A 21,418-nucleotide genomic window follows, 5' to 3' on the forward strand; every position below is an offset into this window, starting at 1 on the left:
GGGCCCGGGGCCCAGGCTGTGGATTTGAGGGGGGCCTGCTCTGGATCTGGTGGACCAGTGGGGGCTTCCTCCTCGTGTCTGGTCCTGGCACTGCTGGCCTAGCACACTGCAGAAACTACCTGGAGGGCGGGGCGGGAGGGCTGAGTCAGCACTGTGGGAAACCCACGGGCAGCAGCAGGACGGGACCCGGCGGCTGCACCCCCACCGGTGCCACTGCACTCACAGGTCACCCTGTCCGCTATGCACCCCAGGACACCTGGGGAGGCTGCCACCATGTTCTCCAGCTGGTGCAGTGCTACCCCCGAGCCACGCGGTGGGGAGGGAGGCCTCTGCACAGCCACGTGCTCTCAGCACACCCTGAGACCTGGGATTCTAGCTTGTGCTCTCCCTCCCCCGCTTTTTTAAGAAAAAGAATTTATCTACTTATGTAGCACAAGCTGGGGAGGGGCAGAGAGAAAGAGAGAGAATCCCAGGCAGGCTCCTCACTGCACAGAGCCTGACATGGGGCTTGAACTCACGAACCGTGAGATCATGACCTGAGCCGAAAGCTCAACCCACTGAGCCACCCAGGTGCCTCTCCTTCCCCTTACCTGCGCCTTGAGCCAGGCACTTAACCCCTTCCGCTATGGTTTGCTCCTTCATAGAATGTGGTAACCATCTTCCCTGTTTCACCCAGAGTCTTGGAGGGTGAAGGCTGGTCCCGTGGTGAGTGTGTGATCCTGGCATCTGCACCTAGTAGACACTTAATGCTAAGTGAGTTGGAGTGTAAGGCTCCAGTGCAGAAGCAACGGGAAAGGTTTTGCAAAGCACCTTCTCTAGTGTGGCAAGGTGGCAGGCTTGGGTTCAAATTCTAGCTGTCCTCCTCTCAAGCCCTAGACTTTGGGCAAGTTACTTACCCCTGAGAGCCTCAGTTTTCCTATTTGTGAGGATTAAATGGAGAATAGTGTCTCCATTTCACACCAAGGGTACTGGAAGTTGGCGTGCCAGCTTACGGGCTCAGCTCTACACTGGGGCGGGGGTGGCTGAGGCACCTTAGGCGGGTGTGGGGTGTTCGACTGTGCCTTGGCACTCTGTGTGTGTCCTGTTGGGCTATCCTGGCTGAGTCCAGGGCATGCTTGGCCCACCAGTAGTGCAGGAGTCCAAGCCCAGCTTGGAATCCAGATGGTGGGCCTGAGGGCTCCAGGGAGGATGGAAGGAGGCATTGCTTGGAGAGGACCTCATGGGGGCCAGGTGACTTTCATCCCTCCCACCCTGACTCCTTCTCCTTGTAGGCAACAGAATCCCTTCCAGCTTTTAGAAGATCTACAAGTGTCCAGAGCTGTAGCAAGGGATGGTCAGGGACCGACCTTCAGAATCTGGGGTTGGGCGTCTGTCCAACTTGCCCCTCTCTGGACAATCTTCCCCTTCAGTACGCAAAGTTGCCTCCTTTGGCACATTCCTGTGATTTTTTTTTTTTTTTTTTTTTTTTTTTTGAGAATTGGTAACTGTGCCTCACTGTTCAACTTCCCTTTGGTGTTGAATTGTGTTTCTCCTGGCAAAGAGGGCCCCAGGGGAGGAAGGGGCAGTAGGCATGAACCCAGCAGGCATAGAGGGTGTGCTGGTGTTTGCTATCATTTCTGGGGGTCTCTGCCACCCCTCCCTGTCCTCACTGCATCAGCCTTCTTGGAGACTTGACTGGGAGCCCAGATGTGTTGAGTGAAGGGATGTGGGTCTGATCCCTAGGGTCCCTCCGTACTCGGTGAGACAGGGACTCCTGTGCTGATGGTCTGAATAAGCCCTGGGAAGCCGAAATGGATGGGCCTCTCACGGTCACCTGGTCCTCACCTCCCTCCTTTGACTATAGAGGTGGGACACCGAGACCTGGAGCGTGACGACCTGTCCAGGCCTCTGGCGGCCCCTGAATGATCCCCCTGAGCTGCCCACTGAGCCAGTGAGGCCTCTAGGCCCCTGTTCCTGCCCACTGCGTCTGCTGGGGCTGGGGCTGGGGCTGGGGAAGATAGCACCTTCCCCTTCGGTACGCCCCTTGCCCACCCTATCTCTCTAGCCTCCCCTCCCCCACAGAAGCACAGAAAAGCAGGTGCAAGGTTGTCAGAAGGAAGTCTGAAGGGGCGCCTGGATGGCTCAGTTGGGTGAGTGTCTGACTCTTGGTTTTGGCCCAGGTCATGATTCTGCTGTTCGTGCATGGAGCTCGCTTGGGATTCTCTCTCTCCCCCTCTTTCTGCTCCTCCCCTATGTGCACACACACACTCTCACTCTCAAAATAAGTAAATAAACTTAAAAAAAAAAACAGAGAAGGAAGCCTAGAAAAGCCTGCCCTGGCCCCCGAACATTCATTCCGCCTGCCAGGGGCAGGGGCGGCCATGTGGCACCCCCTGGTGTGTCGGTGGTCCCACTTTCTTCCCCCACCCCAGGCTTCACCCTTGACCGGATTACCTGGTGGTCAGCCCCTCCCTCCCCTCTAGTCCGTTCCCACTTCTCCTGCCTCCACTGGTGGAATGCAGCTGAACTAGACTTGCTCCTCTGGGGAACCATGAACCAGCCAGTCCCCACCCCTTGATTCCCAACTGTGAAGTTGGGGGTCCGTGTGGTGCCCTCATGGGTACCGGGGACTTGTGGACGGTTCAGGGCTGTGGCAGGGGAGCTTCCAGGCAGATGAGGGCCTGGGAGTAAGCACAGGGGCTGGGGTGAGGGCCCCCGTTCCCCTGACTACTGGGCCAGGGGTGCTTGTCAGCACTTTGGTGGCTGGACTGGGTGGGAGCTATTTAAAGGTTATTCCAGGCATCCACTCCCTTGAATAACAAAAATAACAACAGTAGCCAAAATAGTATCAATAATATGTTTGAAAAAAATACCACTATCTTGTCTCCTTTAGGTGCTATTTATTTATTTTTTAAGTATTTATTTTTGAGTGAGAGAGAGAGAGAGAGAGGGGATGAGCGGGGGAGGTGCAGGGAGAGAAGGGGCAGAGGATCCAAAGCAGGCTCTGTGCTCACAGCAGAGAGACTGATAGGGGGCTTGAACTCATGAACCATGAGATCATGACCTGAGCTGAAGTCGGACACTCAACCAACTGAGCCCCCCAGGCGCTGGTAGGTACTATTTAATAGTTACAGTTTCACAGATGTGGACACAGAGCATTCCAACTGGTGAAATAAATGAATGACCTGTTTGCGTACTTAGGTTGAACTTCTCTGATAGGAATAGATGTAAGTAAAGGGCTAAGGACATCCAGTGGGGCAAGTGAGCCTCTGTGGCGGAGGTGGAGTCAGGGAAGGCTGCCTGGAGGACGTGATGTGAAATAGCAGCATGGGCTGGTATCAGTAAGGAAGTAGGGTTTCCTGATGGAGATTTGGGGGCCCCAGGGCTGGCCTTTGCTTGGTCCTGATGCAGGTGGGTGCTGGCAGGGACTTCATCCTTCCTTCCCCCGGCCCTGGCTTCATGCTGTGCTGAGCTGTGGGCTTTTTTTGCACAGGCTGTTCCCCCACCGAGCTAAACAAGCAGCTGATGAGGGGTTTATGGGAGGCCGTGCACTGGAGGGACAGCTTCCACCCCCTCTGTTGGTGGCCAGTGTCCTAGAGCCTGGGGCTAAGAATAGCACCCACACTTGCATGGAGCGGACAGGTGGGGCCGGGTGGTGGCTCTGGGGGTGGTTGTGCTGACATCTCTGAACAGGTGGTGTGGGGTGCTGGGCCAAGGGTGGGGTCGTTCCTGTCCTCTGCAGGCCCCACCCAGAATGACAGGAGGCCAGCAGGCGGCCCTGTGTCACTCACATGCCCTGGCTGTGAGCCTTCTCTGGACCTCTTCCTGGGGTGGGCTGCATCCCAGGCTCGGGGCCAGCAAAGTCAAGGTGCATCAGGGCTGCTCATGGGGGCTGCCGCTGGTCACAAGAGGCCAGTACTCTTAGCTGCTGTTCTGTTTCCTTGGGGCCTCTTACCACCAGAGGGGGCCAGGGTAAGGGGGTGGCTTGCAGGATCCTAGCAGAGCTGGGGGGCAGAGGGTGCTGCTGGGGGGAGGTGGGGTGGATTGGTATTTGCTGTCCACCAGGAGCGTCGTGCGTAAGCCTGCGTGAGTCATGGGGACAGGTGCGCTGGGCGGCAGGCACCGGGAAAGTCATGTGTGGGCTGAGGGTGGGAGGGCGGGGCGGGGCTGAGGTGGGAGAGGCCGCCTGAACTTTCTGGCCTGGGTGTGAGGAGTCCCAGGTTAAGATGAGGGGAAGGGGACAGAAAGGAAGTCACCTACTCAAGCACACCGCATCCTTAATCTTCCCATGAGGGAGAGGTCTTGGCTCCATTTTACTGATGGGGCTCAGGGCTTAGAAAGGTGTACTCCCTATGTAGGGTTTCACAGCCTGGGCCTGCTCCCTGAACCTTCTGCCCTGAGTCCTCTCCCCATGGAAGAGGTCCTTAGCCGGAGATGCTCCTCCCTCTCTCCCTCCCCTTGGCAGCTCTCCAGACCAGACAGACACTCTGAGCTGGCCCTCCGGAGTAGGAGTGACGGAGCGGGGAGGTGGGCAGGGAATGAGTGCAGAAGCCTGATGTGGGGTCTGCCCTGGCTGCCCTGGGCTTCCTGGCTGTTGTGTCCCCACCTCCCTCCTTGACATCTCTGGGCATCTCAGACTCACCATCTCCAGTGATGACAGCTCCTTCCCTCTTGTCACTCAAGCCCTGGAGTCTTCTTCACTTCTCTTAGTCACCCCACATTCCGCCACTTCTCACCATTTCCTGCTCTTGCCAAACCAGCTTTGGCTCTACCTGGGTCACTGCAGTCACCTTTGAAATGGGCTCCCTGCTCTGTGAGTCAGATCACAGCTCCCCGGGCTTCCTATTCCATGCAGAGCATCAAAGCCAGAATCTTCTAGGAGCCTGCAGCTAAGGCCCTGTGGTCTGGCCCTGGCTGCTAAGGCCGTGTGTGCAGTGGTTAGAGCAATGGCCTCTGGAGGCAGGCTTGGGGTTTGGATCCCAGCCACCCTGCTGGCTGGCTGTGTGGCCCTGGAGAGATTTGAAAGCAGTGCCTTGGTTTCTTGCTCTGGCCTTGCTCTTCCCACCTCAGGGCCTTTGCACTTGCTTGCCCTCTGCTTGACAAGTTCTCTCCCCTTCATCAGGTCTCAGGTGTCACTTCCCTGAGCTGCTTCCTAAGAACAGCACTTCTCTGGCTTCACTCTTTCTGTGCATTGCTGTGTTTTTGCTCAGAGACTCTTGTATTACCACCAGACATGCCTCCTCTTTGGAGTGTTGGCTCAGGGACTTTGCTTTGCCCCCTGCAGAACAGAGCCAGGCAGGCTGGGGGAGGGTGTCCAAGATGAGCCCCAACCCAGGGGGCCAAGTCCCAGAGTCCATGGGGTAGGGACTCCTCACTGTGGAAAGTCTGGGAGGGTCAAAATCAAGTGAGAGCCCTTGAGGAGGGAGCAGCTTGGGCTGTCCTGGAAAAGTTGGTGAAAAGTTCCTTTCTCCCATGGGAATGTGGCCTGGGTGAGGTGGAGTGCTGTGTGGGGAGGTCTGGATAGTTGGGTGGCTTCTGATTGTGGAAGGGGGTGGCCAGCCTTGGTCTGGGTGGTTCTAGCCCTTCCAGAAGCCCTCCGACCCACTGTGGAAGCCTCCTTCTGCTGTTGACTAGGGATGGGCTCCGCCTGGTGGGTGACCCCTGAGGGGAGGGGAGTCGTCCCAAGCCTGCGCCCCTCTGGCCCCCTTGGGGCTGTAGTGCTTCTTTTGGCCTAGACCTCCTCTTGGCTGACTTTTCTATCTTAGCCCTGAGATCACAGGCTTTGAGCCTCAGTTTCCTCCCCTGTGGAACACCTCCCTCTTCTCACAGGATTCAGAGAACACTTGTAAGCCTCTTGGATGCCTTTGGCTGAGTGACTGCTGCTGATTTGTGGTTTCCACCTCCACTCTGGCAAGCTCAGCTGGGCCCTTCCGGGCTCTACCCGACCTCTTCCCCCTCCCGACGTGGGCTCCTGCTGCCTCTGCTCCCCTGTGCTCTGTTCTGGGCTGTTCCCATCTCCCTACCCCAGCCCACCCTAGCTTCCTCTGGGCTCTGGGTGGCCCTACCCTGGCCGCTGGCCACAGGCTTATCTGCTGAACAGGCTGGAATTTCAGGTCCCCTGGGAGGGGAGGGGAGAAGGGAGAGGGGGAGGGGCATTCTGGCCCACAGTTGCCTGGGGTGAGGGCCTTCCGGTCCACCTGGACAGATGGGTGTGGAGGAGTAGGAGACACCCCCTCCAGGCTCCCTGCCGTCTCAGGGGTTAGGCCTCCAGCCCCAGGATGGACCACGTCCTCAGGACTCTGTGCATTCTGGGTTTTGACCAACCAATCAGATCTCAAGGCAGTGTGGTGGGGCCAATAGAGTTAGCGGGCCGAGTTTTTTATGTATCCAGTTAAGGACGTAAAAAAGAAAACCAAACATCACTCTTTACTCTCACCAGTGTTTCGTAAGGGAAAGGGAAAATTGCTGAAAGAGGAAGGAGATGATTTTAGACTGACCGTCTCCCAAGCAAGGCCAGTTGACTTCCTCAGCCAGGGGCCCACAGAAAAGGATGATGAGTCTTTGTGGCCTGGTGTCAGGGGCCAGTGACTTCCAAAACACCAGGACCTGTGAGCGTGAGGCAAGGAGCTTTCTGGGATGGGGGAGGGGTGGGCGGGTGCAGCCCAGCCTCGGTCAGTTGGCCAGGAGGAACCTGGAAACATTTTTCTAGTGTTGTATTTCCTTGCAAAAGTCTCGACAGCTTTGCATTCTGCTACGCAATCTGTCTATGTTGGTTATGTCACAAAAGTGCTTCCGTTACCAGTTACATCTCCGGAAGGCGGCAAGGATGCAGCAGCAGGATGAATCTTTTGCAGTAAACCCTGCACGTGCTGCCTGTTACTGCCGGGCATCTGGGTGCCTCCCACTTGAGAATGACAAGTGCAGTCTGGGCTTTGGAAAACCATCAGGTTTGGGGGGATCTCTCTGAACCTCAGTTTCTTCATCTATAAAATGGGACAACAGCCCCCACGTCAGGATGTCCTGCTGATCTGAGCCCAGCTGAAAGCGGGGGTTAGGGTGGTGGGCTTCTCTCAAGGGGGGGTCCTTGGACCCTGCACCCTGGGGTCATGCTTTGCAATGTGATCTTTGTGGAGCTTAGAAGGAGGCGTGGTTGTGGTGCCCTCGGCTGGAGCCTGCCAGGAGCCCGGCTGGGGAGGGGAGCCCTTCAGAATGTGAGGTGAGCCGACAGCATTTTTCCCCCTGGGAGGAAGGCAGGATGTGAGACACCTGTCCTCAGAGCCAGTCTCTCCTGCTACCACCTTGCAGCCAGCCTGGGGAAATGGAGGTCCTAGGACAGCGGTGTAGAGAGACCAAGAGAAGGGACGCAGGCCCCTGGCCGGGCTTGTCTTTTGGGAGCTGCAACGTGTATGTGTGTGTGCGCGCGTGTGTGCGCGCGTGTGTGCGTGCATGCGTGTGTGTGTGTGTGTGTGTGTGTGTGTGTTTGGGGGTAGAGAGAGGGAGCTGGAGTCTAGAGGCTCCTTCTGGTCCCTGAGACCCACCTGCCTGGGGCTGCCGGGCCCGTTCCTGGCCTGGAGCCCATCTTGCCACCCTCAGCTACTGTCGGTTTCCCTTTCTCTGGTTTTCTCTCCATTTCCCCTTCCTCATTCTGGGTTCTCCTTGCACAGTGTCTCCTGGCCTCAGCTCTGCTTCTTGCCTGGCTCTGTGGCCTCCTTGTGGTTCCCGCTGCCTTCCCACCATGCTGGGGGGCGACCAAAGGGCCGTGGGAGGGAGCCCCATCAGGAAGTGTGTGCGAGTGTGTATGCACAGACATGGGTGTGAGCATCAGCAGGTGAACGTGTGGGTGCTGGGTGTGCCTGCCGCCTGTGCATGGGAGCCTGTGAGTGTGCACATGGGTGCTGCGTGGGGGGCCTGAGTGCCAGGGAGCATTCTTGCCTCCTGGGGATGGAATGCTGTTCTTGGCTCTTGCCCAAGGCCAGTGTTTCCACATTTATCTTTCTTAAAAAGTCTTGGAGCCTCCGGGAAGTTGTAAGGGAAAGCCTGATGTGCGGCCAGCCTGGCTCTGCAGGAGGGCCTAGGAGTTTCACTGGCCAGGGCAACTCTGCCGCGTGTTCCGGACTTGCTTTGTGGGACCCTGGGCTCTGCTCCCAGGCAGGGGCCTGAGTGGCTTCTCCCTCCTGCTGGCCACAGCTGGGCTGGAGTGGGGCCCAACTCCTTCCAAGAGAGGTCAGGCCCCTCCTTCTATTCCTTTCCTCTTGGTCCCTGCCTAACCCTAAGGCACAGCAGGAGCTCTGAGGCTGCTAACCATGTCAGACTAGTCTCTGGGAGACCACCAGCCTCTGGGGGAAGTGTTGCTGCTTGCTCTGAAGGCAGAGCCACCTGACTGCTCGTCAGGGAGCTCGTGAGGCTCCCTGGAGGGAGGGGCAGACTTTGCTGGGGCTGGATGCTACATGAGAAGCTGGAGCTATTTCCTTGTGCCCAGGGTCAAGAGCCACACTTCAGGGGTGGCACCCCATGGAAAGGACCCAGGAGTCAGGAGCCCTTGGGTCTAGCCTTGGCCAGGCCACAGGCCACCTCAGCACTCTGTCCTTCTGTCTTCTTTCTCATTAAGTGGGAGTGCCTTATGGCCACGTTAGAAGAAGAGGCCAAAGAAGGAGCTCAGCCTGCAGCACAGCGCTGGGAAGGGTTCAGCAAGGCTGGTGGGGCATCCCTGGGCCAGACTCACCTGTTGGAGGGGCCCATTGTCTCTGCAACCCCAGCACACTCAGTCACTGGCTAGAGTAGGCCCATGGGTGGTGTGGCCTTGGCTGGAGCGCAGTGATGGGCCCAGAGGTCTAGTTCATTTGCCACAGCAGATGAGATCTGAGCCACGCTTGTTTACAGCCACAGCAAAGCCACAGAGTCCTGGGTGGCCAGCCAAATTACTTAATGTCTCAGCCTTACTTTTCTTATCTCTAAATTGGGGGTACGAGTGTGCAGCTCAGGACATGGCCTAAAGATTAAGTGAGATACTCAGGAGGAAGGATACTCAATAGCAATGAACACACCTCCCCCTGAAGACAGCCAGGCTCCTTGGAGAAATGGTGGGCTTTAGGGGCATATGCAGGTGGCAGTGAGTGCTGGGCTTGGGGGCCTACCTCTGTCCTCTCCTTCCTTGCTCTCTTGTGGGTGCTGCTGGGGTCCCGCCCAGCTCCTGGGTTGCTGGAGGGTCTGAGACAAGCATGGGGAAAGGTTCAGGCCACTAGCGTCAGAGCCCATCACACGGGTCTAAGGGCTCGCAGCATCAGCGCGGGGGACCAGAAGGCCAGCTGTGCAGCTCCCTAGCCTGGCCCACCCCAGCTTGTGTGGGAGAGAGGGTGGAGAAGGAGGCATCCAGGCCCCATCACAGAAAGAAAGCCCCAAGGTGTTGGGGGTGGGGGGGCGGTGAGCCAGAAACCCAGAGGCCCATGGGCAGAGTGGGCAGAATATGCCAGATTGGCATGTCTACCCTGGGGGAGGGGGCAGCTCTGGCCTTTCCCCCCTTGAGGTGTCTCCCTCAGAACAGAGCCCAGTTGTGTGTGCTGAGCAACCTGTGGGAAAACCTGGCCTTCTTTCTGCCTGCCCATCTGTCTGTCTGTCTGCCTGTCCTGCCTGTTTGGGAACCTGTGTGTGAGGTGCAAAGACGTGCATCCTGTCGCTGTGGTCCCCTGACCGCAAGCTCTCCTGGGAGGAAGCTGTGAGGTGGCAGTGCTCAGCCCCCCTGGTGCAGCTCACTTCTCCGCCGACCCTGACAGAGGCAGCGACCGGGCAGGTGCCGGGAGGAGATGATGAGGAAGGTGAAGGCCTGACAGGGTCTCAGCTGGGTGGTGGGTTCTTGCAGGGGAGCTGGATGAGTCTCCCCACTATCTCTCGTGTTGTGAGTGTGTGTGGGGGGGTTGGGGTTTGGGGGACGCTCTGGGTGAAGTGTGGGTGGGTCCCCATCTCAGCTGGCTGTGTGAGACGCCTTTGCAGTAGCCATGACAAGGGGTGCCGTAGCTGCTGGAGGAGCCCCCGGCTTTCCTGCTTGGCCCAGAGCCTGGGGACCAGGGCTGATTGGGAACATGGACTTTGCCTCCCTTTGGGCTTCCCTCCTGGGGCCCTGGACTTGGCTCTTCTCCCCAGCCTTGGGTTCTAGAAAGCACTTACTCCTGCCATCTGCCATGCCATTCAGATGTGAGCATGTGTCCCCGCAGTGCAGGGGAAGCCAGCCCCTCTCTGGAGGAAGGAGACGTTAGAGTCCCCCCCCCTCCCCATAGGGTGTTGTCCCGGATTCAGGGCTCCAAGCAGGGCCACCCACTGTAGCCCAGTGGGTGAGTGCCTGCAGACCTCTTATCCACACTGTATCTGTGGGGCTGGAGTGTCGTGTGCTGGGTGGGGTCTACTGGGTTCCCCTCCTCCAGTTTCGGAGGTTAGGAGCGGCAGAGCAGCTCAGAGCTTGCTCCTGGCTGTCAGACCTTAGGCTACAGGGCCTGATTTATCCACGCTCACCTGCCACCTTGTCACATGGCAGTGAAGACTCTTACCTACAGGAGGGAGCATTTGGTGTCTGTAAAGTGCTTTGCTCAGTGCCTGGTGAACAGTCAGTGATGAACTGCTCCTAGTTCAAACAAGACTGGCCCTGGGGGGACCTTCCTGTTCCTCTGGGTTTGGTGGTCACACAAGCATGGCTGTGTAGAGGCCCATGTGCCTGTCCCCAGGAGGCCCCAGGAGGAGAGGTGAAGGTTTGGCAGGACTCCCCATACTGGGCAGTGGGAGCGGGGTGCTCTGGGCTGTGAGAAAGGCCACAGCAGAGAGGCTGGGAAGGGGTCCCTCCCTCCTTCGAAGCTCCCCCTGAGCCCTGGTGAGCCTGCTGCCCTGCACAGGGAGGGGCTGCTGGCCCCGGTTCACAGCGCAGGCTCAGTGAGGCCGAACTGTGTGTGGATGTTGTCGCAAGGAGGTTTGTTTCTGCCACCAGCTGCTCCTCTCCACCCTGCCCTGGACTGTCCCTTCTGAGGACGTCAGCTCCACTGCTCTTGGGCTGGGCTGAGGATGTGTTGAGAAGAAACAGGGGCACTGATGAGGCTTTCCAGGCTGCTGAACTGCCCTCCCTCCCTCCCCCGGGCTAACACCAAGGTGTGGCAGGGTCTGTGCACCTCTCCTCTGCCCCATCGTGAGAAAGGCTCTCTGTGTTTATTACAAAGGGAGACACACGTGACAAGAGCGTAAGTGTGACACTGGTGTGTCTGGGGCTCTCCCCCTACATAACCCTGGACAGACCATGGGAATCCTGCCTCTGTCCCCACCTCCTGCTCATCCTATAAGGCCATCTTCATTGTCCTGCATTCTCTGGGCCCCTGGGGGCCAGGCCCCTCTGGATGCCCAGAGTCCCCCAGCCACTCTCAGTAGTCTGTGTGTGAGCTAGGCACAGGGAGGCCCCACTAACCGTGTATTGAATGGGTGGAGCACCTGTGTCCCTAAGGCCTGTGGCCTTGGCCACGCTTGCCTCCTGGTGAGCAGAGGGCTGAGTGTGTGCAGGTGTGTCCTAATGAAGGCATTGGATGAAGGGGGCTGAGTGTGTGCATGTGTGTCCTAATGAAGGCCCTAATGAAGGGGGCTGGAGAGAGCAGCCCTGAGTCCTCCCCTGGGGACGGGGACAGATCTCAGCATGGCAGAACAGCTTCAGGTGGCAGGGAGGGGGTGGGTCGTGGTCTGGGCTCCCCAGCAGCCGGTCATAAAGGTCTGCTAGCCAGCGGCTGGGCCATGGCAGGAGTTCCAGTTACAGAGGTTGGAAAAAAGGAAGCTGGTAGCGGGAAGCTGTGGGATTTTTACCGGACCGAATTTTGTCTTTGTCCTTGCTCCGAGGCAGGCAGTGCTCGGCTTGCTTTTCCCTCTAGTAGCCACACCAGCAGCACCTTGAGAGCGGGAACCCACGCTGTGTGACCTTCTGTCACCTATAAAATGGGGTAGGTGCAGGGGGGGATTAACGAGGCCAAGGCCAGCATTCACTCACTGGGCGTTTTCCTGAAACACAGCCCTGCAGCCATGCCGTGGTTACCGTTCACAGTGTGGACAGGTTGTGGTTACCGTTCATGGTGTGGACAGGTTAAGCAGTTAGACTGAGGTCACGTGGAGCCAGGAGCCTACCCCACCTTCCCGAGCTGGTCACTCCCCTGCACACGGCCCCTTCAGGCTTGGGACCTGCTGGAGTGGACCTGGGTTATCCAAGACCGGTTCTCAGGTCATGTGAGTGCCAATCCTAACCCTCATCCTAATGTTGACCTTTCACGGTCAGCTTTCTGTCTGTGTGTCTGGCTGAGTACTTTCTGTATGCAACCCTCCCATTTTGCATAAGAGGATACTTAGCCTCAGAGATGGGATGTTCTGTTGAAGGTCATGGCTTAGATTAGCCAGCAGGCACCAAGAACAAGTTGTGCATCTGCCCTGTGCCCAGCCCTTTGCAGGAACTGGGAACATGTAAAAGGCTGGACACTGTCTCTGACCTCAGACTGTTTGCATGGCTGGGGCAGAGAGCCAGAGGCAGACACTTGGGCACATCCCACAGCAGTGAGGAGGGTGGGTCCCAGGCCTTCAGTGGTACAGAGTGTTGTTGGGGAGAGAGAGGGCAGGGGCAGCTTTGCAGAGGTATCATACGAGCAAAGTTTTGAAGGGTGAATAGGAGTTTACTGTGTGCGCATGCATGTATGTTCAGTGTGTGTGCGCCTGAATTATGTCTCGTGTCTTGGGATGCTATCAGTCTGGGCCCAGTGTGGGGGTTGTTAGGTGTTGGGCTTGGCCCCCAATTGTGTGAAGGTTGCTCTGAAGGCCTTTTAGGAGATTGTTGTTACTCGAGTATGCCAGGTACAGACACACGTTTTATAGATATGAGCCTTAAGGTGGGTGCTGGTGTTCTGTTTATTCATCAGACAACGCACTTGAAGTTCAGAGAGGAAGTGCCTTTTCTAAACGGTCTTCTCACTGCCTGGCATTGCTCACTGTGGCTGGCTGTCCTCAGGCCTGCAGGTGTCCCTGGTGGGGAGCCGTCTGGGTGGAGTGCATTGCCAGTTGGGGAAGTGGGGCCACGTGTGCGTGTCTGTGCAGATCTGGGGGCTTGGAGCCCTCAGGAGCTCTGGTGGCAGGATGGGCACTGGGGACCTTTTGCTGACAGAGTACATCTCCTTGGGGAGAAGGGAGACAGGGGGGTGGACAGGGCCACCTTCCCAGTCTTCCTGTCTCGAGGGCCAACCAGGCCTGGACCCTGTTCCCTGGGAGCCTCTTACTGTCTCTTGTGGCCTCTCTTGACTTCTGGAAGTTCTTTCCCACCTGGTGTTCCATTTCTGTCTTTGGAGGTGGTGGGGCCAAGGGGCCGGTGTCTGATAGGGGGTGAGTCACCTACTCAGGCTCAGTGCAGAGCAGGCCAGGTGCCTCCACAGCTCCGCCCTGTTTCCCCAGGACCAGCTGGGTATTGCTGCCAAGGGAGGAGTGGGGGAGCCCGTGGATGGCGGGAAGTGCTGAGTTTCTTGCTCACGGGGGTTTAGTTTTGCTCTTTTCCTCTCACCTCAATATCAGCCTGCAGCTGCCCTGGCCTGATAAACCGTGTTGTGACCATTATAGCACAAAGTTGTTGGTGGGCCGCCCTCCCATGCCCACGCTGCTCCTCCCACTGCCCACGTCCTCCCCCAGCATCCTCTGTGACTTCTGGTCACCTTGAGCTATTCTGAATTTCCTGGTAATGTTCCTCATCTCTCTGGTCTCCTCGCTTTGCTGCACGCTCTCCCCGGCCGTCTGAGCTGCCACTTCCCCCAGGAAGTCTTCCCTGATTGCTGAGGCTGCGTGGGATCCCTACCCCGGGCTCCCACAGTCCCATGTGCTTCCCTCTGTCTGGCTGGATCCATGTCTGATTGATGTCTGCTGCCCCAGCAGAGATGCCCATGGCTGTTGTACATAGCAGGCACTTGACGAGATGGCTAAACGTTCTCCACGCGGATAGTGGGTCTGAGAGCTGACAGACCTTGCCGTGGTCCCCGAGCCAGCTGGACAGGGTGCAGCAGGACAGCACGGGCCATCCCAGGTTCAGTCAGGGCTGGGAAGGTCCGGACTCTGTTCTGGGACAGGGCCTCCCTTGGTTCAGGCCACCTTTTCTCCCTCTACCTGCCACCCCCACCCACTGCTACCTTTCTTTCTCATTCTTGTGGGGTTGTGGCCACTGCCTCTGCTGAATGTCTCAGCGGGGTCCTCCTGTTTCCTGTGGGGGTGCTGTAAGTGGCGGGGGGGGGGGTTCTCTGCCTTCCCTGTCTTCCCATAAACCCACCTTGTCTCTGCCCTAACTTCCCCTTTCGGCACCCATCTTTCATCCATCTCTTTCCCGGCCCTCTCCTCCCCTGTTGCCTTCACCCCTCCTAGCTTCCACCTCCCTATCTCTCTCATCATACTTCCTCTCTGGCTCCTGCTCCTCCCTCTTTAGGTCTTTCCCCCGCTTCTGGCCTTGGGTCTCTCTGCCCTAACCCATCCATCTCGGCTCCCCCCACACAGCTGAGAAAGCACAGTGTGACTCACCACGGGGAGAGTCCACCTCTGAGATGTCTAGCTGGGAGTAGAGCGGGTGGCTGCAAGCCTGTGTGTGTGTGTGTGTGTGTGTGTGTGTGTGAATGCATGTGTGTGAGTGTGAGTGTGGGTGCCAGCAGTGGGCCTGGCACGGCCTGCTGGGCTCTAGAGAAGGGAGCAGGGTGGCTGGGGCAGGTCACATCTGAAAGTCTAGTCAGATTGGGACACAAAGAGCCTGACCCCCAGCCACCCTTTGCTGCCTTCCTTGTCCTGGGGCTGTTCTGCTCCTCCCTCTGGTATTCCCAAACTCTCAGCCCAGGAAATGGAGTCATGTGGGGGAAGTGGGGCTGCCCTTACCTGGCCCCTCTTGTGCTCAGCTCACATTTTAGCTGCCAGGGTTGGGGCGGAGCCCCCAGGGTCGCAGTGTGAGATCAGCAAGGAGGGGGCCCTGACCCCACAAGCTGCCTTTGGAGCTCCCCTCCTCCTGGTTTCAGTCACTACAGTAAACCTGACCTAAGTTCATTCTCTTGGCCAATGGGCGAGCCCTGGATAGAGGATGGGGAGGTCTCAAGACTTGATGGACTCAGGGTTGCCTTTGGGGATCCCAGCAGCCACGAGACCTTCTGATGGTCCTAGCGCCCTGGGCTGGGTGATACTGGCGGCGGGCCTCCAAGACCCTGGTCGGGGTGGGGGGGCTGTCTGTGGTATTGGCGATCGGGCACTCTTGGTTTCGCATCACTTTCTCATGGTAACACTCCCTTCTCTGTCTGCCTTGGCAGGTCCTCCAGAAACTAGGGAAGGCGGACGAGACAAAGGATGAGCAGTTTGAACAGTGTGTCCAGAATTTCAACAAACAGCTGGTAAGTGTGGGTGGCCTTTGGCCTTAGGGAGCTTGTGCAAAATGGAATTGTGGCTTCCAGGTAGAAAATGTCAAGAGCTGAATTTATGGAGTAAGAGAGTGTGGAGCAGGGGCCCGTGCGGGCTGATGAGGTTACAGAGGACTTCCTGGAGGAGGGAGCAGTGGTTCTGGGCGTAGTCCACGGGAAAGAAGAAGGAGGCCTGGGGGAGGGGGGTGGCGTTCAGGTGGGAGCAGGCAAGGGGTTTTGGCCACACTCTAGAAAACCTTGAACGTCGAGGCAAGTGGGAGCTGAAGAAGCTTCTTGGGAGGAGAGTGGCATTTGCAGAGTGTACTGTGGGAGCAGAGCAGACAGGATCTGGTGTGAGCAGCTGCTAAGCATGGCCCGGTGTGCCTCCCAACATCCCTGTAAGGTATCCGGTGTCATCGTTCCCTTTTTATAGATGAAGCAGAAAGGCTCAGAGAAGCTGGGTAATTTGTCCAAGGCCATCTTGTTTTGGGAGTGGATTTAGATCCATACTTGTTTGGTCCCAAAGACTACAGTGGCACTGTTATCAGGTCCCTTTGCATAGGTCAGAGACCAGTGACAGAAGGGGCTTAATCACATTGGCAGCCTGGGGGCAGTGGTTCGATACAAGAGAGGACTTCTTGTATCTTCTTGACTGAAGGACCCTGAATACCTGAACTGGGACGTCCCTGAAACTTTTTCCTCACATGAATCTGCTGAGTCTAGAATAAGCCACTTGTGTGGCTGTGTCTGAGGACATAGAAGTGGGGAATGAGATGACCTTGGTGACTCTCCCCTCCTGGAGAAGGGCTGAGGTAGTAGGAAGTGAGGGAGAACTGGGCCGTGGCCCCATGGCTTCTGCAGGCCAGGCTCAGTGAGTGACAGATGGGGGTGGAGGCCAGGAGAGGCCACAAGGAGTGAGAATCGGCATGGGGGTGGGGTTAGGGCCTAAGCTGTCCTGGGAAAGGGGCCAAATAGGCCCAGACCAGTCTTCTTCCTCCTCCTTGTTCATGTCTGAGGCCACTGAAAGCACTGAAGGTGCCCACCAATGCCTCTTCAGCTGGAATGCAACCTGGGGGAGGGGGTCCTCTTTGGAGAACTTTGACAATTCACTGGCTGGGGGCTGGGGACCATGCTGGGAGATGGCTGGGGTGACAGGGGAGGGTCAGGGAGCATATTGGGAGAGTTAAAGAGCAGCTAAGGAGAAGGTCAGAAAGCAGCTGGGAGAGGTTGGGGAACATGTTGGGAGAGGGTCTGGAGGCATGCTGGGTCAGAGTTGGGGGCATGCTAAGAGAGTCCCAGGGAGCATGCTGGGAGAGTCCCAGGGAGGATGCTGGGAGAGGGCTGGGGGCATGGTGGGAGAGGGGGATGCAGAGAGCAGCTTGGAAAGTCCCCAGGACCAAGTTTATCCTTGCCTGTCAGAGGAGCTCTGTTGAAAGGTTCCTTAGGGCAGGGATAGAAGCCCTCGTGGCTGATTGTCCCCCAGGCTGCTAATGGGAAGTGTTTCAAGGCCCCAGTAGGTGCCATGACAGAGCCGTGTGGCCCTGGGTGAGCCCCTGCTCCTTGGGCCTCAGTTCTCTCACCTGCAAAATGGAGACTTGGCTAAGAACCCTGAAGTCTTTGCTTCTGATTCTGTCACCTGAAAGCTCCAGGGGTCTGTCCCCTACTCAGCTGCCTTCCTCAGGTTGTGGGATGCTCTGAAAGCCCTTGGGGGAATCAGTGTTGCTAGAGTACCTACTATAGACTAGGCACTAGACATTAACCTTGCATTCTTGACTATAGATTAGGTACTGCTTGTATTTTACAGACACTAACCTTGCATTCTTGAGGCGGATGATGATATCCTCCATTTTACAGATGGGTACTTGAGGCTCAGAGGGGTTAAGCGACTCTTCCAAGGGCACACAGTGGTGTGGTGTCCAGATCTGTCCACTCTCAGGCACCCCTTCTGGAGCTGAGTCCCAGGCCTGAGGACAGCTGGCTGGGCTGGAGAGAAGGGTTAGGGCTCCTGAGCTGGGCAGGGGGTGATGGGGCTGCCTCAGAGCAGGCTGGGCTGTCTGGTGGAAGGAGAAAAAGCACAGGTTTGGGATCTGAGGTTGCCTGTGGTCTGGCCCCAGTGTTATGACCACAGCGTTGCTTTCCACTTTCGTCCCTCACAGTCACCCTCTCTGGGCCCCAGCTCTGGACAGGGAGTCACTCAGTGATCCTTGGGCTCAGGGACCAGGCAGTGAGGCCAGAGTTAAAGATAGCCAGTGCGGGTGGCAGGCATGGAGTGGTCACTTGAGCTGGGGCTCTGTCTGTCCTCAGATTGGGGAGGGTGGCTGGCTTTTCAGGGGCCGAGCAGGAGGGGGTGGATTTGAGGTCTCATTTGAAGCTTGGGGTAACCCTCTCTTGGGGTTTAAGGCAGCCATGCAGTTCTGGATTTGATTGGTGTGTGGGGGTAACTGGGGCCCTGGGCTTGGGTGACCCCAGGAAAGGCGGGGTGGAGTCTGAGTGTGGAAAGTCTGGAAGCTGAGTGTTCTCCTGCTCTTTATCTGGGAATACCAAGCAGAATGGGCCCAGTGCTAGTTGGGAACTAGGATGGCTGGGAATATGGGTTTCAAGGCAGCAAATCTCCTACCCCTCCCTCTGGGTGCCCTAGGTGAGGGTGTAGGTCACCTGGCTGTCGCCGGCTCTCACAGGGGCACATCAGAGCCCTTCCTGGCCCCACTTAGTGCCAGTCTAGCCCTTCTGCCCTCTGTCCCTGCACTGGGGAACCCCAAAGGGCCCATTCACCTCCTCCACTACCTCCCCGCAGCTCAGGTCCAGCTTAGGCCTTTCTGGAAGCCATCCTGGGTCCTCCGGGTGGGCCATGCTCTTTGTCCTGGGGCCACCTGTAGCTTGCACCCCAGGGCTCATTGCTGCTGTTTGCTTTTCTCGCCGAGGGGGCACAGGCCTGATTCCTTCTCGTTCTTAGGGCCTGCTCGGCTCAGAGAAGGCATCTCTGGCTATTGAGTTATGATCCTCTGAAACTGACTGCAAGCAGCAAGAGTCAGCCGGAGCCAGAGAGGGTCCATGTGGGAGTCCCCCGCATTCCCTGGGAAGATAGGAGCTTAGGTCTTCAGACCACCGGTTGGGGCTGATGTCAGGGAAGGCAGGGAGCACTCTTTGAAGGGAGGTCTAGCAGGGATATGGGGTGATGGCCAAGCCACCCCCCGTGCAACTGCCCTGGGTTTTGGTACTGGGTAGTTGTGTCCTTCCAGAATCCTCTGAGTCCAGAGCCCACAGAGCCAGGCTGGAGGGACTGTGCTTTTGAGCTTTATTCTTCCCCCAGCTGCTCTGCAAGGGGTGTTAGAGCCCTGGGAACCTCCAGAGAGTTGTTTCTTGGATGCTCTATTGGGGGGTGGGGGGGTGAGGGAACCAGTTTGGGAGCAAACACACAGGTTCTGTGTTGGCCTGAGAGCTGGCCTGCATGGGGGAGGGCTGTGTCTGGTCCCGGGGACTGACTGGGGAGTGTGGCTTAGGGTCCCAGCTGCGGCTGGCACATGCGAGGCAGAGCTCTGGGCGGCCCCTCGCACATCTGTGCCCAGTGTGCCTGCTCACAGCGAGGCCTTGTTTGGGAAACACAAGGAGCCCTGGTACGGCCTGAGGCCCAGGCAAGCACGGCAAGCCACCCCACGGAGACCCCTTCCTCGGGGTGATGTGTATGATGCTGGGGAGGGGAGTGGGATGACGGAGCTTGGCAGGAAGAAAAGCTGAGTCTGGAAGATTCTGCCAGCTCAGATGAATGCAATGGCATCACATCATGAACACACTTGAATCCTCACCTCAGCCACCAAAGCGTCAAGAGTGGGAATGGCCCTTCTTCATTCCCGGTCCCGCACGGTTCACATCTGGCCTGAGATAGAATTCCAGGGAGCTTTGGATGCTGTGGCCTGGCCTCCTTTGATCTCTAATTTCTTCCTTTGATCTCTAATTAACAAGCCTCAAACTCTAAAGTTCTCAGAATTAGGTGTGGCCACGGTTCTATAGGCTACTCTGGGGGGACTGAAGGAATTTTGGAGAGGGTTTTTTTTTCTTCCCTAACTGTACATCTTATGCACTGCCCTGAAACCCTTCCTGCATGACGCCTCTGCTGTTTTCTGGAAGCATTAATTGTAATAAGTAGGCAGCTGCGGGTGGGGCCTGAGTGTCCAGGCTGTGGGGGTCCTCACTGGGTCTTCCAGTCTGTGAACACCGGGCAAGCCACTGAACCACTCAGCTTCCTCGTCGGTCAGGTGGGGGCAAATGATACCATGAAGACGGTGCAGGGAAAGAACCAGCTGGTGCGTGATGCTCTGGGGACACTGTGGGAGGAAGAGGAGGCCCTGGCTGTGAGGAGGGAGGGCCTGTTTGGGGGGCGGGGACAGATGAGGTTTGAGGGTGCCTGGGTGAGCCTAGGAGGTTGGTTGTGTCCCTGCTTGCCCTCAGCTGGAGTAGAGACCACCTGTCATCTGCAGAAGCGCCAGGCAGGCCAGGAGTAGGGCTGTGGCTGCTTGCCGGGTCTGTGTCTATCTCACTCTCCACCAGGGCCGGGGGATCCAGGGGTGTTGCTGACACGTGAGCAGGGAGGGCAGGGAGGCGCCAGGACGGTGCTCCTCCCCTGCAGAAGTCAGCTTCTGGCACTGCCACCTTTGGCTCTCCAGAGGCCCTGCCCTCCTCAAGCTTCCCCCCTGCCCCACATCACCATCGTCCGCATAAAGCCCATCTCCTGAAGCTAGGGGCCTGGCCTCGCTCACTTATGCTGTTCCCTGAGCACATGTGAGCTTGTGGTCTGCCAGGTGGGGCTCGGTCACCCCAGCTGGCAGATGAGGAGACCGAGGCTCAGAGAGGTTTGGTAACTTGCTTGAGGCTACATGTCTAGTAAGGGCCTGACTTGGGCCTTCATAACTCTAAAGCCTGTGTGTGCGCTCTCCCACTTTACACATGGCCTCTGGACACTTCAGCATCTCACTGTTGGTGGTCTCATACGTCACCTGTTGCCTCAGCCTGTTGGCCCCCTCTCTCCCCTGGGACTCCGCTTTCCTGCTCCTGCCTTGTGTGGTATTGATAATCCAGAGGGACTGGAGGCTTTGCCCAGGGGGCCATCCTCTGTGCCGGTCCTGCTGCCTCAGGAAGCTGCTGGGGCTGCCTCCCCAGCTCAGGGTCTTCCCTGCCTGGCCCAGTCCCCTGGCCAGCCTTTTCCTACCTCCTGCCTCCTCCCTCTTGGCTGGGCCAGTGTCCTGAGAGTCCCGGGCACGACCCCGCACTTCTCTGAAGCCTCGCTAAGCCATTCCCTTTCACCTCCGCAGCCCACCTGCCCACCCCTTCCAGTGCCATCCTCTGTCTCTGGCACGATGCAGTGGGAGCCTGCTGGCCTGAGCTTTCAGGACAAGGTGCTGGGTGTTCCACTCCTGTGTTCTGTGCTCATTGGTCACCTGGTCCCCGGTCGTGTGAGAGCATGCCTGGGGGCCGCCGACCCCATTGTATGTGTGTGCCATTCAGCCTGTGCCCCCGTGTCTTATTCAGGGTGGAGGGGTCTCCATTTTCCTGCCTTCCTTACAGGGCTCTGAAGAGTCCTTGCAAGAGGCAGGTGCTGACGGGCTCAGGACAGATATCCTTTGGGGTCAGGGCCCCTGAGGCAGGGGTGGTGCTGAGGAACGCTGGAGGCCCAGTACATCCTGTCGCCAGAGAGGCAATAGCTGCTGTGCTCCGAGTGGTGCTCCAGGCTGGGTTGTGCTCGGGGGCTGTTCCACATGTCTCGTCTCCTCTCATCCCGCTGGTGCCCTGATGAGGACAGCTGATCTGTGGCAGCTGTCAGAAGCAGCCTGCATTTGTCCACGCTGGGGTGCAGGAAGGATGGGGACAGGTACGGGGTGTGCCCCGGGCCCTCATGCTGTCCTTGTCATTCTCTTTGCAGACCGAGGGCACTCGACTGCAGAAGGATCTCCGGACCTACCTGGCCTCCGTCAAAGGTAAGGGGCAGGTGGGTCTCCTGGGGCACACCCGGCCTGGGGAGGGGGGCTTCATGGGACACTGAAGGA

The 21,418-nt window shown here is 57.8% G+C and overlaps 1 protein-coding gene across 20 annotated transcripts in view; it reads left to right on the forward strand.

Moving 5' to 3' along the window:
* Positions 1-21,418, forward strand: part of BIN1 (bridging integrator 1) — a 55,222-nt gene that overhangs the window by 11,534 nt on the left and 22,270 nt on the right. For 19 of the 20 annotated variants that reach the window (XM_030325127.1, XM_030325128.1, XM_030325130.1 and 16 more), the window contains exons 2-3: positions 15,294-15,374; positions 21,295-21,349. In XM_030325127.1, coding sequence (XP_030180987.1) covers positions 15,294-15,374; positions 21,295-21,349 — 136 coding nt within the window. Of the gene's footprint in view, positions 1-9,707; positions 9,792-15,293; positions 15,375-21,294; positions 21,350-21,418 lie in introns of those variants that run through there. The other variant, XM_030325146.1, reaches the window with a different exon arrangement.

Source organism: Lynx canadensis, chromosome C1, assembly GCF_007474595.2.
Source record: "Lynx canadensis isolate LIC74 chromosome C1, mLynCan4.pri.v2, whole genome shotgun sequence".
Lineage (NCBI taxonomy): Eukaryota > Metazoa > Chordata > Mammalia > Carnivora > Felidae > Lynx > Lynx canadensis.